Genomic DNA, 19,197 nt, shown 5'->3' on the forward strand with positions numbered 1-19,197 from the left:
CAAGATCAAGAGTTGCACACTCCTCCAACTGAGCCAGGCAGGTGCCCCTTGATTTTCGGATCACTTTAGTTGTAATTCTTAATCTCTCAAGGTTTCAAGCTCCATATTTGCTAATTTCAAGTAATGCAAATATGAACTATTTCGTTAAATAATAATTAAAAAATAGAATTCGACTCTGTATTTTATTATACCAATATTATTATCCACAATTATGTGCTAGAATTAAATAACATTTATATTGTGAAGATTTTGCCCTTTGGGATGCTAGACAAAAAAATGTTTTGAAACCCCCAAAACAATCATCTGGAAATCAAAACTCTGTAATCCAACATTTTTTTTTTACTGTAGTGCACAAGATATGTCTCCTATAAAAGACTGGCTTTGGGAACCATCAGTTACTAACTTAACTGAAATGTTTGGGATGATTTTTAAAATGAGATGAGATTTCCATTTCTGTTCTGTTGCTTTTGTGAAATGACACATATTTTTTTTAAGGTCCTGACTATGCCCCGTCCCCAAATAGCTTAATTAAAACAAACAAAGATTAATCAGGCTGAATGTAATAGATGGACCACTGGTGTGGAAATGTTTGAGGGAAATAATTACTTTGCAGCTTTGAGGGTACACATTATCTACACAGATTCCCATTTCAAAAATGCCCTCTCTCTTCCTGTCTCTACCTCTCTCTGACTCTCTCTCTCTCTGGATCTCTGGCTCTCTGTTTCTCTCTTTCTCTCTCAGGCCCTCCCCCCTCCCCACCTCTCTCTCTCTCTCTCTCTCTCTCTCTCTCTCTCTTTCTGGGGTCTCTTCACTCAGATTTGCTGGTCTGTTCGTTAAACCTGCTCTGACAGAGCCATCTCACCTCCATCATGGACTGTGGGAAAAGGAAAGACAATACTTTTAGGGACTGAACGCGTCTAATGGCTGCTCCTCTGTGCATGCCTCTCTCCCCGCTCCTTCTGTTAATGCATAGAACTGAGAGGGAAAGAAAAGCTGTTCAGGAAACATCGTTCTGGCTCTGATGTGTGATGAACGAGATGGAGCCATCCTCACGCCTTCATAGCTATTTATACGCTGCAATATTATACACACTCCACTGGTGTTTTTCCATCAAAGGCAAAATCAAATTAGATGAAAGTGTTTTCTCCATTTGTTTCTTATCTCTTCATTGTTTGCAATAACTTTTCTTTCTTCAGGTGACTTGGGCTCCATTCCTGAGAAGGCTGACTGGGCCTTAAGGCAATGGGGAAGCCAGCCCATCTCTCTCAGGAGCCATGGGAGGAGATGCCCAATCTTTTCATGTCGGCCTCTCGCAGGGTCCACAGAGAAAATTGTTAGAAAAAGCTCACTTTTTCACTTCCACTCAAGTTTCTGCTGCCTGGAGGCCCATAATCAAAGAACATGTCATCAAGCTTAGAGTGCTTTCTTCTTGCTTAGGAATAGCGTGTGTGTGTGTGTGTGTGTGTGTGTGTGCGTGCGTGCGTGTGTGTGTGGATTGATTCTGCCTAAAGGCTTTCTTGAACAGGCTTTCTTAAAGAATGAGGAAGACCCTTTCACTCCACAGAGCTGTGCATATTCACAAGAACTTTAAGTCATTTTGGGGGTGTGTGACAGGTAAAGTGAACAGTAGGCTGCATTACCAAAAGGAAGTAACTTCTGTGGGACCCAAGTACTTAGTTCGTCTCTTGACTGTACCTGTGTTCAGGCTTTATGTTGAATTAACGTGCAAGATTCCAAACAGTGGGTGGGGAATGGGACGCTCCGAGCATTCGCACACCGTGCTACCATCTGGGTTCCATGCTCCATTTTAATAAGTGCTATTTTTATTTTTCCCTCTGAAAACCAAGGCTGCTGGCGAAGTGTCTAAACACTTATATAAAGTGTGGAAGAAGGTTTGTACTCGGACAAAAATGGCAGGAAATCTGGAGGGAGGGAGTGGGGAGTGTCAGAGGAAAACCTCACCTTTCCAGTTTTGCCAGACCAGTAGATCTCTAAATGCAGTTTAGAGGCGATAGTCTGTCTGTATATAAAGGGAGAACGGGCTGATTAAATATGTTGTCTCTCAACAACGTGACCCATGAATTGAAGGCAGGCTTGAGATGGATTAAATAATGATGGATTAAATATTTCCCCTTAGATTATTTGTCGTTTCTCCCAGGCAGGATCAGCCCCATTTAGGACTGAAAGCAGGTTATTGCCACAAAGGTAGACACTGGTCCATTTATATTCCTTCTCGAATCACAAAATATTTTCCCAAAGGGGCATGAAAACAACAATAGATTTGATCCATCGGACTCATCAGATAGGCTAAGGCTCAGAAGGCTAAGACATGTCCTTCAATGTCACCATCACAAAATATAAGCCATTTTCAGAAATTCCCTTTTCTTATGAACTTTGTTTTGCATAGGATCTTTGTCAGTGCATATTGCCTGGCAATTTGTTTCAGAACCACGGTTTTCAGAGGACAAAAACATTAGCGATGTTGGAAGGGAAATGAGATTATCTTGTAAATTCTAACACCTCCTATTTCATAGTTTATTGTACAGGATCATATTGTCAATGAATGTGCACAGATTTATTATATAAGCAAATGTGAGACATTAAAAACATTTGGATCAGGAAAATGTCCCAGAGATAGGCAGACACTGTCTTCCATTCTCTCTCTCTCAGTCTAATTGCTAAACTCTCTAGCGATTGACGGATGCAACTGAAATTACTTCAGGTTGTTCAACTTGCTGGTTTTGTCAGGTTCCCTTTTATCTTTCAAATTATCAGTTAAGTCATGGAAAGTGTAAACAGTTTCTCCCGGTGGTCCAAAAGCTAGTCTCTCTCCCGGTCGCATTCCATAGATGAGTTCAAAAATGTCCTTTTAAGTTTAAAAAAAACGTAGGTTTAATAACCTTGTTTTAATCTTCAGTGAATCAGGCAACCAAAGCCATAGAGAAGGCAATCTCGTTTCCTCCCTGCTAATAAACAGATGAACCTAACTGGTGCCCAGAAAGAAGCTTATTCCACTAATCCAGCTTGAGACTCCAGGCACTTTATGCAGTGTTGAATTAATTCAAACCAAATATCCTCGGGAATGGAATCCAAGCTCTGAAATTCCCTGCAGGGGAGAGGAATGTCCTTCATTTGTCACTAAACTGCCACAATCACCCCCCCCCCAACACATTTCCTGGGGATGCACCTCCATGCCTTGGTGTCTCTTCCTTCCTGTTGACCTATCACTGCTCACATTGTAAGTTGCAGATGCTGTGGTGTGCTGTTGTGTGTTATGACTGCTCATCAACGATTTATAGTAGCCTGAGCACTAGTCTGTAAGACCTACTGTCCCATCCCAATAAGACTCACATTCAAATTCCAAAAACTCTTTGCACACTGACCCTATTGAGTATAGAATTGTCAGCCTGGATTTTTTTCCAAGAGAGGTTGTAGCAACCTTTACAAAGTCTGTCACAAAAATGTGTGTTCATGAGTCTCATGATATAAGAAACAGACAAGTCTTTTATTTTCTTTCCTAAGTACTTGATATTTCACTCCTCACTGTTGGATTTTGACTTTACGTGAATCACTCTCTGTATTTGGAAAATGGATGCTTGTCACTCTCCGAACACTTTTTTGTCGTGTGGTGGTTTTTTTTAAGTGTTTTTTTTAATGTTTATTTTTGAGAGAGAGACAGAGCACAAGTGGGGAACTTGCAGAGAGAGGGAGACACAGAATCGGAGGCAGGCTCCAGACTCTGAGCTGTCAGCACAGAGCCCGATGTGGGGCTCAAACACACAAACCGCGAGCTCATGACCTGAGCCGAAGTCGGTCACTTAAGCAACTGAGCCACCCAGGTGCCCTTGTTGTGTCGTTTTTTCAAAGAAGGTCTGCTTAATGTCATCTGGATACTCATTCTTAGAAGCTTCCCTTGGTTGTCCGAGATAATAAATGGCTGCTCCCGCATGCCCGTTTACAAAGTGAGAGAAGGCAGGACCAGACAATTTAGCTCTTGAGTGTTCCTCCCCACGAATAATTGATCCAACCCTCTGCTGCTTCTCACTGCTGAATTACTGCTGTCGGCTTTTGCTCTACAGTTTGAAAATTGAGGTTCTGCTTCCTAGAGGCACTCCTCCAAGGTCAGAGAACAAGACTGAAATGCAAAATGTCTAGGCATCTGGTTAACTGTATCCCTCCCTCCAATACGCATGACTCATGAGGTCTTGCTTCTTCAGAAAGAGACATTCATTTGCTGATCTGTCCACTTAATTAACAGATAAAGCCAGTTGACTATTTGGGTTTAAAACACACACACACACACACACACACACACACACACACTTCTGTTTTGCTGATGAAACAATTTGAAAACAGAAGGCTGTAGTCATTCAAACTATACACTGTCCACCTCCCAGGAATAACCTGACCTTGACCATAATTTGATACTCTTTTAGTCTAGATTTGAAAGAACTTCTGTTACACAGACAGTAGAAAAATATATTCTCCCATTTCTCATTTTGTAGAAGAAAGTTCACATTGAATGGGACTCTGGGATTCAGCTGATCGGAAATGCTGTAGCAATGATACCTGACCTCACTTATGGTAGGGCTGGTAAAAGAAATCAGAGCTGGACGTTAAGCTGTGGTGTGCATTTGTCTAGAGTTTCAAGTTCGTAGGTTAAAAGAGAGTGATATTATAAGGCTGTTCAATGCTGCCAATTTCAAATATTAGTATAGTTCCTATAAACACACACTTGATGTTAATAGAAATTAAAGAGGACACATCCCATTACTTAACATATTGGCTACAAACAGTTATTTTCTCCACTTTCCAATACTTAATTAAAAGTTAGGTTTCATTCTCCCCAGTGCCTAAGTCAAGTTTTAATTAGAAGTATATAGCCAGAGCCCAATTTACACACTGCCTTCATTGAGTTAGAAGTCAATTGGTCACAACCTAAAACATAGCTTTGGATAAAAACCAACAGACTCCAGGTATATTTAGCATGAGTTATGTTTCCTAGAAACAAGGGTCTTTCCCCCCAAAAAAGTGGGAGGATGAATACAAGTTGCAAAAAGGGTAAAGAAAAAGTTGTCTCCCTTTCCTGGCTTTAGAGCCAACCAAAGAAATCTGAAGATTCCATGACTTACAGATGTTGTGTGCATTGTATGCATTCTGTGACAGGCATTGGCCTTGATGGTGGAAAGACTGAATGGTTATTAAAGGTGCTGTCCTATATCCCATTCCTACTTCTAGGAACTTCATTACAGATAGGCTTAAAATACTTCCAAATGCAAACACTACCCCACACTCCCACTTACCTAGACCTGTCTCCTTATTTCACCAGTCAACTAACTCTTAGTAAGTATAGAAAGAAAACAGTGACATTGAAATAGTTCACACTGGTGTGTGAATGTGGGATAGTCCTTGAAACTTCCTCAAAAATTTACGTTTCTAAAAAGAGTATTTGTCAAACTAAATGAATTTCCAGCTGCTGTATTTAGGCAATAAATCAAAGTAAAGAAATAGAAAAGGAAAGAAGAGGCCTAACATTCCCACTGGTGATATTTTATTTAACTATCAGAAAAGCCCTTATATCTCCATTTTGCTGGTGAGGCATTGAGGCACAGCAGGGTTAATGAACTTACCCAAAGTCGCACTGCTGGCACATTGCAAAGCTAGGATCTGGACAAAAATCTGTCTGTAAAACTCATATTCTGCCCAGGTAGGCAATGTCCTCCCACTGGGAGAATATATTTAGGGATCAAGCATAGGACCACCCAGCCAATCCCAGAGTCTTTCCAAGTGTTAGTGTTCCACAACTGCCCCTCTCTTTCATGGATATACTTTACCTGCCTCTAAATTAAATAAATAAATATTTCACTCACCATCCAAATTCTTTCACAACCGAGCAAGCTTGAAGAAATTACTGGGGCGGTCCTTTCAATGTCCTTTGTTACTAATGTTCGTGTAGCTCTGAAAATGATCAAGATTTTCATGTGCATCTTATTTGATTGTGTCAATATTCAGATGACGTACTTTACAGTTAGAGAACCAAAGCTCAGAAAGGTTATCAGCCTGTCCAAGGTCACACAGCAGCTAGATTGCCCAGCTCTGAAACACACCTGCATTACGTCTGTCTCACCAGGCGAGCAATAAATGCCTACAGAAGGCTTCAGATAAATAGTTCAGTTCCCTGAGGCTTTTCTCCTGGTTTTCTCCAGAAGCTAAACAAATCAATGTACTTCTCCAGGGCCTACTAATGCAGGAGTGACTTGGCCACTGGAGAAAATTGTGGGTCATTATTTTTTAAAAGAGCAATGGGTTTCACTGACTAGTAATCGCCATGGGTGGTTCTGTGATAGGAAGAACAATGATCAATAAGAATGAATACCCTCACTGAAGGAGTTCACAGTCAAGTGCACAGACATAACAACAGAAGAATAACAGAGGATGAGCCTACAGCAGAGGTATGAGCAGTCCTAGTATAGTCCATGACAGGCACCCTCAACCAGCACTGGCTCCTCAATGAAGCCAGGCTCAGAACTTAGTCTACTGTTCATCCACACTTTTTTCTTCCATTTATTTTTTCCCTTTTAGATACCCCATCTCTCCATCATCCACTTTGTTCCTTTCATCCCATTCCTTATAAATTTTAAAGGCACTGATGGTACCACTTTGGCAATGGAAGGTTTGTATCACTAGAATGTAAGCTCCACGAGGGAAGAAATTCTTGTCTGTTTTGTTCACTGCTATGTCCTTCAATGCCCACAACAATACATGGCATACAATAGGTGTTCAACAAATACATATTGGAAGAAAAATCTGATACTCATCTAAGAATTCTTAAATTAACAAAGAACAATGAGTTTAATAAATTCACAAACGAAAAGACCTCTCTCCACTCTATCCCAAATGGCACTAATTTTCCCTGTTCTATGTACACACTCATTCCTTCATTGTTTCATTTTCCCACAGTTAGTAGCTTCAATGTGATGCCCTGGTGTCTTCTCCCCAGACTCTAAGCTTTTGTGTCCATTCCTGGTTTAGAAGGGGCCTCTCTTTGATGTAAATGGGGTCACTGACAAGCCAGCAGCCTCTGATGTATTGTGTTCTGTGTAGATTGGGATTTGGAACTCCAACAGTGGCCTTAACATGACCGATGGCAACAAAGACAGGTCCAACAATATCACCGATTCACTGGCCAACCGAACACTCATAGTCACCACCATTTTGGTAAGTTGACTGGAAGTCAGGGTGTCTTATCTGGACTCCTACCCTAGACTTTAAACACCTTTTTCTGCAAATGTCTATTTTTAATTAGGACACTAAAAATTTATATTTGCATATACCTATAATTGCATTGAATTAGAAGCTTCCAACAATGTTCTGAATATCTCCCACCTTGGATCCGTTCTCAACTCAGCCCCACTCCACTCTCTAACCCAATCCAATTAGTCTCCCTTGCTCTCTGGCTGGTGGTTGTTTTCAACCAAGAAGACAAGAGACCAAGGAAGTAGGGAAAAGAGAAGTAAGAACATCCAATGGTTTTCCCAGAACTTCTGTCCTTCACAAACACAGCTCTTATTCTGTCAATGACCCTGCTTCTAGACTTCTGCTGTCCTGGACTCCAGGAGTACTCTTTTTTCCTGCCTGCCTGAGCCCTAAGTGCTACCAGCTTCCTGATTATGTTGGTCTTGGAATGTCAATACCCCACCCTTCCTCTCACCTGCATTCCTATTGGCTTCTTTGACCTGCTCACTCTTCCGTAAATAACCCATTTACTAAGGGGTTTTTCAAAAGCTCAGGTAAGGATACTTCCTGCTTCCTATTAGAATCCTGATTATACTCCTATCCAGTCATTGTACATCCACAGGTTGTCCATTTTTCTTCTTTTCCAACCCTAACCCAAGAATAAAGGACAGGAGTTTCCACCTCTAAAATCTTCACTTTCAGATATTCTTGCTTTATTTGATTCAGTCCATAGTGTTGGACAAATTTATTTCTAAACCTGTTAACTTCTAAGAATTGTTCATCCATGATAAAAACAGTTTTGCTTTTCTGTGACTCCTTTCTCAGGAACTATCACATGGAAATGTAGATTTCTATTTCTATCAGTTTGTTTGAGGATAAGCCTAAATGGGTCTTAAATGTCGGGAGTAAAAAATGTATAATGAGGAGTAAAAGGGCCTAACGGTAATGTAATTATTACAATGTTATAAAATAAAATAAATTTTCATTTAGCCAAATGAGAATAAGGTTAAAGATATGTGATAGTGAGGAAATGTCCATTATGCATAGAATAAGGGATTTATTATGTAAGTGTATAAGCAAAGAATTACCAGATATAAGATTTGAGGTGAGTTCAAATAAGAAATGGAACTGATAATATAAGAAGACTTAGAAATCGTCTTTGAACAAGACACCCGGAAGGAAACGAACCAAAATATGTAGATAAAAGTGAATATTGAAACTGAGATGAAATTTAACTGAGAGATGAGGAAATGAGACTATTTAGTAGATAGGATGTCTGAAAAGCAAGAGGTTATATTTGCTGATTTAGATTTCCTTTTTGTTAGTAGGTAAAGCTCTTATGTAAAAGCCAGGAGGGAGGGTCAGACATGCAAAGGAAGTTCGGGTGTGGGTACAGATGAAGACCAGAGGGGCAGACATCTGGTCTTCCAGTCCCCTCACTGCTGGACCTCAGGTCCAAATGTGACTGTGTCTCTATCACACGTTTCACTCACAGCCCTGCCCTCAACAGTGGAGGAAAACATTCTCATTCACACACTGAGGAGAGAGAGGTAAGAGGGTATAGGGAAGATGAGTTTAGGGAAGGCAGCATGGTGAGTGACTAACTTCCTTACTCTGATATCCTAATCATCATTTTCAAATATTTTATATCTTCCGACTGCGGATGGAGCTTGTGTAAGTAAATTCTGCCTTCCGTTATAACAGGGCTTTCATATTTGGTTTGTTTCATATAGGAAGAACCCTATGTGATGTACAGGAAATCTGATAAGCCTTTGTATGGAAATGACAGATTTGAAGGGTATTGTCTGGATCTGTTGAAAGAATTGTCAAACATCTTGGGCTTCATTTATGATGTCAAACTCGTCCCTGATGGCAAATATGGAGCCCAGAATGACAAAGGAGAGTGGAATGGAATGGTCAAAGAACTTATAGATCATGTAAGCAAAAATGCATGTCTTATAGTTGAGTTTTAAGTGTCTGACAAAATGCATAGCTAGAAGTCAAAGAAAAAAAATGATTCTAATTCAGCATCGGAAGGAATGTTACACTTATTTGAATCCTAAAAATGGTTTAAAAAGTAGGGGGAAACAATGTAGAAATAGAGTTTGCTTACGTAGAAGGGCAAGTAAGGACACAAATTGGGGACAAAAATGTATGGATCCATCCATCATACGGAAGAGTAAACCTGAGTGATTCTTAAATTTGATAAAGAATTCTACAGTTTGTGGCTCAAGTCTCATCTTGTCAGCTGATTTTATGACCAAGTGGCTCCTTTCTTGCTTTATTTACATGCCCTTTTTAAAGACATACCCCTGCAGATTTTTCTTCCATTTACTTCCAGAATGTGTGTATGTCTGTGTGTGTGTGTGTGTGTGTGTGTATTTTATACCTTCTGGCTTCTCTTTGCTAGTAATTACCATTTCACAAACCTAACTGTGTAAATCAACTGCTTTTATACTAAAGCCAATCATTACGGAAGCTTCTTGCATGAAAAACATTTGAAATTAAGAAGTATAGATCAGGAGTACCCAGAAACGTCCAGACATTTGCTGGGAAGTGATACAAATAAGACAATGATTTCAAACTTGCTTTTGCAGAAGGCTGATCTGGCAGTGGCTCCTCTAACCATTACCTACGTTCGGGAGAAAGTCATTGACTTTTCCAAGCCCTTCATGACCCTGGGTATCAGCATTCTCTACCGGAAGCCCAATGGTACCAATCCAGGAGTGTTCTCCTTCCTCAACCCCCTGTCTCCTGACATTTGGATGTATGTGCTCTTAGCCTGCTTGGGAGTCAGTTGTGTACTCTTTGTGATTGCAAGGTGAGTTCGAGAACTACTGAGTTTACCGGCGATCTAGGTGTGCCTCAGACTGACATGTATGTTCTAGAGGTAAATATAGGTTAAGAACATTAAAGTGTTATTTTAGTTTTGCCTACTGCTCCATTCTGTCAAGTTTGCCCTCACAAAGGCCATGCTGTAAATGAGTATCTTCTAATTTTTTATAAAGGTACTTTTAAAAGACAAGAAGATATTTTTTATATGAATTTAACTTTCTCAGTATTTCAAGCAACATAAAATGTTCATTTGCCCATTTTCCCTGAATTATATTATAACGAAAGCAACAGCTCACCTAATAAATCTAAAACATTTCAACAGGAAGAGTAACATGCTGTCCAGACACTTGACCCCTGGAATATTCGGTTAAGCAAAACAGGAGAAAGTTATCTAGTAATTGTTGTAGCAGATGAGAAATACTGGGATGAAACAAGGTTATGAATCCTCAGGAACAAAGCAAAATACTTTGAAGATTTTATAAAATTTATTTTTTAAAACTATAGAGAGTTAAAGAGAATTCTAGAAATAACTATGAAAAGAAAAATTACTATCATGTAGAGTCTAGAGGCATGAAATATTTATGCTACCATTGATGATTCAGTTTAGGTTTTTTTCCTGAGATAACTCTATATTTAACCATTCCACTTTCCACCATTCTTCAAAGGATTTTTATACCTTTCAGTAGATGATATTTTCTAAATACCTTTGATGGTGAATTTGAAAGAAACACAGCTATTTTCTCTTTCTGTTGGCTTAAACATTTGATATCCCTAGATGGACCGTGTAAAAAAATAATTGCTTTTGGATGTCCCCCACTCATTTTCAATCTTTTTAATCTTTCAACAAAACTCAGTGAACTTTCTTCCCTGATCAATTTTTGTTTTCCCTCCAGGAATTTCTATGAGAAAAATTTCTTCAGGCTAGCTCTCTGTCATTGTCCACTCTCTGGTTTTGATGAATGCCAAGGAACTCTTTCCCTGGCATAATTATAAGGAATGTTTGGGAAAATAACCCAGGATAGAAAAGTCTTAGAGATCCATGAGGCACATATGGTCAAATTGAATGAATGTGTGCTCTCACATGTGGGTATTTATATATTCAACAGGAAATAAATGTTTTCTCCATACCCCATATCTTATCATTACCAGACCCCAGATCATCTTCCAGATTTTGCCCAACTATTAACTACATTTAAGTAATGATCAAAGCTCTCTTCCATATGTCGTACCACAAAAAAATAATATGTTAAAAGTAGTATAGTGATACTATCCTCTGGTACTTTAGTGCTCTAAATCAGTGGTTCTCAACTAGGAGAGATTTTGTCTTTCAGCTAACATTTGGCCATGTTCTAAAAACATATTTTTGGTTATCACAACCAAGAGTGCAAAACGGTACTGGTATAAAGTGGGTACAGTTCATAGATGCCACTGAACATCCTACAGTAGGCACATAGCTCCCCACAATAAAGAATTACCCCTAAATGTCAACAGCACCAAGATTGAGAGACAATGTTTTAAATAATTAAAGAAGATGTTGCTTTGGGTATCAAATTTTCAGAGACAAGTTGCTGAGCTTTGGGGGTGCATTTCTCATTACTGTCTACTAAGTGAAATTAATACAGCCCTAGAATGGCTATTTCAAACATGACTACTTGATGTACATTGTAACGATGGATAAGACATTTTACTTTGGCTCGTTGTTCCATTCCTCTGCTCTGGGGCCCGCGTCTGTTGGGTGATATTGGAGACAGTGGAGCAAACCAAACAGCAGAGGGAAGTGGGTTTCCATATCCCCCAGTCTGTGGTTCTGTCTAGGCAGTGATGTTGATGAGTAGAAGAGGCAAGACAATGTTGATGACCAAATATTTAGCATACTGATTTGATCATGGCCAGTGGGAAACAAAACATGTCAGCAGCATCCAGAAGTTCTTATAAGCATACGGGCTGAATATACCCTTACACTTGACCCCAACTGTGCCTTTCACTTGCCTTATTTTTGCCATCAGAATATGTCCGAATAATGTAACATTCGGTCGTTTTCCCCTCCTTACTTTGGTTGTTTCTCTATCAGCTGTTAGTGACCCAGAGCCCTATATTTTCTGACTTCATTCTATTTCTATTAAGAACACACCCCGCAATCAATACTATCCACTCAATGTTCCTACTCACCGACAGCACCATTTATAAACCAGCTCTTCATTTAGCTTATTCTCCTCATTGCCCCCTACTCGCTACCTCTCCTCTCACTCTGGGTTTTGGAAAAGTGGAATTGCTATGCATCCAATGCACACTTGCAAACAGCATGGTGGTGCAACATGGGAAGTAACTCCCTGAGGTACACGGGTGTACTGCCGTGGGGATCATCCTCTCAACTATATTCATCTCTACACCCTTGAAATCCATTTCTACTTCTACTTCATAAAGCCACTAAATATATTTTGGAGGTGATGCCCAAAGACAAAATCCTTGGTGAATATATGTGCCACTTCACTTTTACTTCCCACCATCATAGCTAGAGACCATGAACTTGGTCACCCTGCACCAGGAAGCTAAGATGTGAAACAGCTTTCTGTTACCACCTTAGTGGTTTGCATTCAAAATAGTGAAGTAGAAGTAAAAAAGTTAATCTCATAATCATCTTTAGCTCTAGAGAGGCTTTTGAATTTGCGTTTTGAAGTGTATCCTTTTATGTCCTTTTAAAGGGGAAAAAATAAAGCCCATCACCGCATTTGGACTAATGTTCTCACTAGACAGATGCTTAAAAATCATTTGCTAAACTGAATTGAATTCATAAAGTTAGACAAATTAAGGAAAACTATAAAAATTTAAGTTACTACGACTTGTTTAGTTTATGATTCTATAAATGTGCATCTCAGTGTTTTTGTTTTGTGGTTAACATTTTTTAATTGCTTTTTGCAAAATATTCAACCCCAAAGAATTATGTCCATCATGAATACACAATTTAAATAAACCAAATATCCAGACATAATGTCTGCTTACATTTTATGATTTATGTTTGCCTTCTTTTTTTTTTTTAATTTTTTTTTTAACGTTTATTTATTTTTGAGACAGAGAGAGACAGAGTGTGAACAGGGGAGGGGCAGAGAGAGAGGGAGACACAGAATCTGAAACAGGCTCCAGGCTCTGAGCTGTCAGCACAGAGCCCGGCCCGACGCGGGGCTCGAACTCACGGACCGCGAGATCGTGACCTGAGCCGAAGTCGGCCGCTCAACCGACTGAGCCACCTAGGTGCCCCATGTTTGCCTTCTTAAACCTGAACATTTTCTCAGTTGGCTTTGGCAAAAAACAAACTGACTGTAACTCAAAGGTTGTAATACAAACCCAGTGGTTTTATCACAAACTCAAATAGAGCTCTCCCCTTTAAAAGATGAACATATTTCCCTTTCTTCATGAGGTCCAATATTCATTCTCAGCCATAAAAAGAATCCCTTAATTAGAGATCTTCAGTCTGAAGATTGTTTTATATCTTTCATTCAAGTAAAAGCTTGGCATATATAAACATAAACCCAAGATGAACCTTTATATTTCAACATAATGCTACTCCTTTATATGCAAATTTTGACACAGATTCTAAGCACATTTGTACCTTTCTCTGTTATTTTACTAAAGATCAGTATCAATTGGGAATAGCAACTTCAGAATATCATTGTGCGGGTCCTATATTAATTTTCCCCCAGCCTTCCTGATGCTGACATTGCTGTCACGTTGGCTACCTTTAAGCAGGCATTGGGCATTTCAAACTGAAATATCTACATCCAGGCAACAGGTGGGTCTATTGCATTACGAAAAACCAGCGTCTTATAGTCCAGGATCCTACTGATAGCTAATAGTCCTCAGTCCAACCCCAAATCACTCCGAGTCCTAGAGAGAAAGAACCTCAAATATCTCTGCAGACCAGGCAGAGTCATACTGCTGCTTAGGCAGTTTTCTTTTTTTCCATAGAAAATTAGCCTAAGTGTTCACTTAGAACTGCAAAGTATGAAACACTGACACAAGTTAAAAGCAGAATTTCAAAGAGGAAGTGGTGAGGTCATTGATCAGAACATACATGAGGAAGAAACACCTATCAGGGGGTTAGTGGTTGCCAGGTTTTATGGTCTGTTTAGAAAACTCCTCCTTTTGAGTGCATGAGCCTCCTAATTTATTGCAATTAGTATTTTAAAATTATTGTACAAGTGACAATGATATTGTTGAAGTAACAGCATCTTTACTGTGCATACTGTTTCAATTAGTGGGTTCATTAATATCGGTATTCATTTCTTCAGCTCAGTAAACTACTATGGTTAGAAGAGTGTATAAATTCAAAACTTAATTATATTGTTGAAACAGTAATTAAAATGTATTGGCATGGCATTATCAATTGCAGTTATATTCACAAGCTTCACAGGAACCTGCGCTGTGAACCCTGCAGCTTTGGAGAAGGTTCAGTAATGAGTTGGATACCATTATTGTGGCGTAAACTATAAGGCTGTTATCCTGGTACCCCTAATTCCGATGAGGAGACCCTGTACACTTTCCAGAAGGTGTCCAGGGTTTTAGAGAATGGTTTTGCATTCAGAGGGTCTGCCCAGTTCCTTGTGCATGATTCATAGTGTGCCCTGCTTTTCGCTCTAGATAATGTATTCACCTTAATCCCAGTTCTCCCCATTGTGTCAGCAATCTGCTATTGTTTACTGCTGAAACCTTATGGCTGGAGAGCATTCCGTATGTTCTCATCGGTTTTATGGGGTTTTAACATTACTCTAACGCTCCTGCTTGCATTCAAAGGACCCAATGGCAAATGGCAAAGCTTCCAGCCTAAGGACTCCTGCATTTTAAATCATTTCCAGATCACTTTGCCGAGCATCTGCTAACGTCTCTTTGGAAAAATAAGTGCCCCTTGGCAAGATAGCCCTACAAAATAACCACAGAGCAGGCAACTCCTTGGGCTACAAAGGTCAGACAGATTTTTTGAAAACAGAGAAAGAACCAAAAATCTCTTCCCCAGATTTTTATTATCACACATCGCAGAGATATCTGGATTCCATCTTGTTTACAAATAAGGAAACTGAGGCCAGAGAGGTTAAGTGACCTGTTGAAGATAGACTTCCTAACCTTCTAGGACTGCTGATCAAGTGACTACAATCCGTCATTCTATCAACACAATAAAAACAAATCAAAAGGGAAATTTGAATGTAAAGCTCTCCAGGGAGACAAGCTATAGAGTTAACACTCATGAACCCTATCCCTATTCCCTGGTCCAGGATACTTCTAAGTTTAAACTTTGTCTCTTCATTGAAAGATTATGATTTTCCTTTCCATATATGAACTGAACAAAATCGAATATACCCCAAATCCACACCTTTTTGTTCACTAATTTTTTCACGATTGCAGGTCTTTTGATGCGTTATGAAATCATTAAACCACATACTTCTTTTAAGCATCTGTCCACAGATGCCCCTCGCAGGCAAGACACCCCTTCACTTTGCGTCCCCCAGCCTCTAGCAACATAGTATCTTGACACTTGGTATGAAACCAGTGTATGTAGCAGTCATTGCTGCTTGGTGGGGTAAACACTTGGGATGAGTGAACCTTTCTTTACAGCCCAACTAGTTGTTCAGTAAAATGGAAATGAATGAAACCTCAGAAGAATTCAGTAAATGTAGGTCGGAGACGTACAATTCCAGCCAACCAAAGCACTTGGCCTAGAAATAAGAAGTTTGGTAAATATAATGTCTCAAGTCTCCTTTGAACCTTGCCCACCAAAGCTGTAAGTTGATGAATACTGCCTTTACTGTTTGGGTTTGATTACTTTCACCATTGATTGTTGGGTTTTCTGTATTGCTCAGCAAGTTTTGCTGGTGCCACGTGCATTTATCTGATGTTTACAGACTGTTTCTGTTAACTATGCAGGTTTACACCCTACGAGTGGTATAACCCCCACCCATGCAACCCTGACTCAGATGTGGTGGAAAACAATTTTACTTTACTAAATAGTTTCTGGTTTGGAGTTGGCGCTCTCATGCAGCAAGGTACATCGGTTGCCCATCTTTGTCACAGGCATCCCAGAGTCTGCTGACAGGCTTTGTTGCTGGTAAACTCCACCCTAAAGCGAGAGGGTAGGCTGAAAAACCATCTCAGGAATCAAAAAAAAAAAAAAAAAAAAAAAATAGAACCTGACCTTCCCAGCCAGTTCTAAAAATAGCAAAGATAAAAATGTGAACTAAATGGAACCTCTTGCTATATTTCTAAAATAAGACTTCTACCAAGCAGTGAATACAAATGTTCCTAGAAGGAAGTAAAGGTTAAAGTACCTTAGAAATGGTTTACAAATTTGCACAGGTGGAGGTATCAGATCTTTCCTTTTCAGCCATAACTGTGCAAGCCAAGGGTTCGAAAGGAGTGGAATTTGAATCCTTTGAAAATTAAGTTGGCTGACATTTTTCCAATAGCTGACACTAACTAAACTGTTACCACTCTGGCAACCCTACTGGGATCCATCTTAGCTTGGAACTTTTCACAGTCTTCCTTGATCAGTAAGCACAGCAACAGTAAACTCTCAAGGTTGAGGACATGAAATTCAATCCACAGAGTTGTAATATATTTTCTATAGTTTCTATGATGTGGGGATTTTGATTTTGGTGGGGAAGGAGGAGGGAGTTTTTAAACTTTGGAAGAAATCCAACGCTTTCGTGGATTTTCCTCAGCTTTGATTCTAGGCGTATGGTCTAGAAAAGACTTCCCAAGATTAAATGCATTAATTTAAGAAAATCATAAGTCACAGATGCTGTCGTTTTAGAATAATCTGCTCATTTGACAATAAGCTGCTAAATAAATTGGCAAAGAAAATTCAACAAGAATATATATTAAACATGTTTGTTACTTGGGGGTGAACCTAAGGCTCCTCATAAGGGAGTTGTTGTAATACCACTGGAAATGTTTACATTCTGTGTCTACAAATGAGAGAGAGAGAGAACAAGGGTCTGTAGTGTGGAAATGCCAAATATTTGAGGAAAGTGAGTAAATTCTCTCATCTGGCAGTTCAGCATAGTTTATGTGGGCATCGTTAAATACGTATAGACATAGCATCTAATTTACTACGAATCAGTTGGATAAGTTTAGAGCATAGCACAGAACTTTAAGTTCTGCAGGAAAACACATTAGAAGCTATATACTGCTTTACCAATGCATTTAATTTTTAGGACATTTATCTTGTAAGGAATTACTTTCAAAAAATAAGGAGACTGACCCCTCCCCCACACACTATAGCTTGCCTTTCTATACCATTAGAATAGAAAAATATAGACATGGGTTTCAAAGAGCATGCAGCAAGTCCATGCAGGTATATATGATCATGACTGCCTTGTGTCATATGAGTGCACCCACCTCCCCAAATCTCTTTCATATTCTGTTTGGAGTTTACCATCATCCACAGCAAACCATGGGATGCAGTGTCTGATCGTTACCACTACCTTGGGTACATGACAGTCAGCCCCAACCAGACTCTGCTTGTTTTTCAAGAAGTTTAAAAATATTTGTCAGTTGAAATATCATCGTATACAAATTTGTGGTACCGATGACTCCTAGTGCATCTGTCTTTAGCATGTGGCATTGGGCCAGGTAGCAACCTTCTGTATCAACTGTTGTGCTCTCTCTTGTTAGCAGAAGCTTGTCACTGTACTCAATTGGAAACCATTTGTTTAATTTCTTTTTTAATGTGATGATCAGACTTTCTCTTTTCTACAGAGCGTGAGCAAAGTCTGGATCAGGATTGGCTGTCATGTCTGCCGTAAAAGGCACTAAAGGGACTTCAGCAAGTATTGTCTCTCATCCCAAAATTTTCTAAGGATGTTTCACTCAACTTTTATTGCTTTCATAACTTCATTCTCTCTACTTCTGAACTTGGACAGATCATCTCTATTTGAGGAAAGCCATTTCTAAGTATTTCAGTTAACACTGAGGGTCATGAAAGTCACAAAACTATGTGAAAATAAAAAACACAATGACATATCCAGAAATCTAATTTATATCCTATGCCAAGGGTTTAAAATGCAATCTGAGTAGGTTTCTACTAATTATTTTTTTTCAATTTCCACAACTTCATTCAAAAGTACATTTATTTTAAATATGCTAGATGCGAATTTGTATTTTTTGTTACCTGTCAGAGGTTGGTTATCAATGGGTTTATCCAGTTTTGCTGCCACATAACATAATACGTAATTACACAAATAACAAATTACTACCTTATATTTTCATGAATGCTACAAAATAACATAAGGATAAATTTATAGGAGAAAATCTATAACTATAAGCTAAGAAAATATATCTATATTAACTGTATTACTTCTTTCCCATGGCTATTTTATGAAATAAATGGTATTTTAATGATAAGCAACTAAAGATCTAAATAATATCACACTGCCAAAAGGCTGCTAGATCAATTAAGTACAAAGATATGAAACAACCTTGGGCATTAAACACACACAGACACCCACAGGCATATAAATCCCATTAAACCACAAGATTAAAACAACAGCAACAAACTATCCCACTAAATCCTTGGAGGCAATTTAATGGAAACTATTATAAATCTGTGTAATATTACACACCCAAATTCAAACAAACAAAAGAAGGAAATACAAATCGCAGTGAAACTATTTACCTCATTAAAAGAGAATAAAGCTCCTAGATTTCCTAAGAGCATTAGGAAAATATATCTGTTAATTCAACGCCCGGAAACTCTGCCAACCTTGATCTGCTTATCATGAGCCCCGAGCTGGCTTTGATTTCATGAGCAATATGTGTGTCTGTTTATAGATTAAATTTGAGCATAAACTCATTTATCTGTAGGTTGGTAAACTCCAATTCCCCTTTCCATCTTAAGCCATTGACTACAAAACTTCAAAACACCCAATCAGAATAGCGAAAGAATCTTTGAAACCAGATATTTCCCCTGTTCTACTTCACGTTTTGGATTTTTACATTTAGGGTGTTTTTCTTCCACTTTTTAACTAGTCATATAAACTTATCATGCCCCCAAGTTCATGGAGGAAATGCCAAGTACAGAACCCATGGTGAATTTCAGGCAAGCAGAGTAGCCAAAATCCACCCATGAATCAGTACAAT

General features: G+C 39.0%; 1 protein-coding gene across 8 annotated transcripts in view; it reads left to right on the forward strand.

Moving 5' to 3' along the window:
• Window positions 1-19,197, forward strand: part of GRIK1 (glutamate ionotropic receptor kainate type subunit 1) — a 370,605-nt gene that overhangs the window by 313,599 nt on the left and 37,809 nt on the right. For 4 of the 8 annotated variants that reach the window (XM_042903075.1, XM_042903078.1, XM_042903077.1 and 1 more), the window contains 5 exons: window positions 1,848-1,892; window positions 7,105-7,218; window positions 8,970-9,173; window positions 9,834-10,057; window positions 15,985-16,103. In XM_042903075.1, the coding sequence (XP_042759009.1) occupies window positions 1,848-1,892; window positions 7,105-7,218; window positions 8,970-9,173; window positions 9,834-10,057; window positions 15,985-16,103 (706 nt within the window). The remainder of the gene's footprint in view (window positions 1-1,847; window positions 1,893-7,104; window positions 7,219-8,969; window positions 9,174-9,833; window positions 10,058-15,984; window positions 16,104-19,197) is intronic. The other 4 variants (XM_042903076.1, XM_042903079.1, XM_042903082.1 and 1 more) reach the window with 2 other exon arrangements.

Source organism: Panthera leo, chromosome C2, assembly GCF_018350215.1.
Source record: "Panthera leo isolate Ple1 chromosome C2, P.leo_Ple1_pat1.1, whole genome shotgun sequence".
Classification (NCBI taxonomy): domain Eukaryota; kingdom Metazoa; phylum Chordata; class Mammalia; order Carnivora; family Felidae; genus Panthera; species Panthera leo.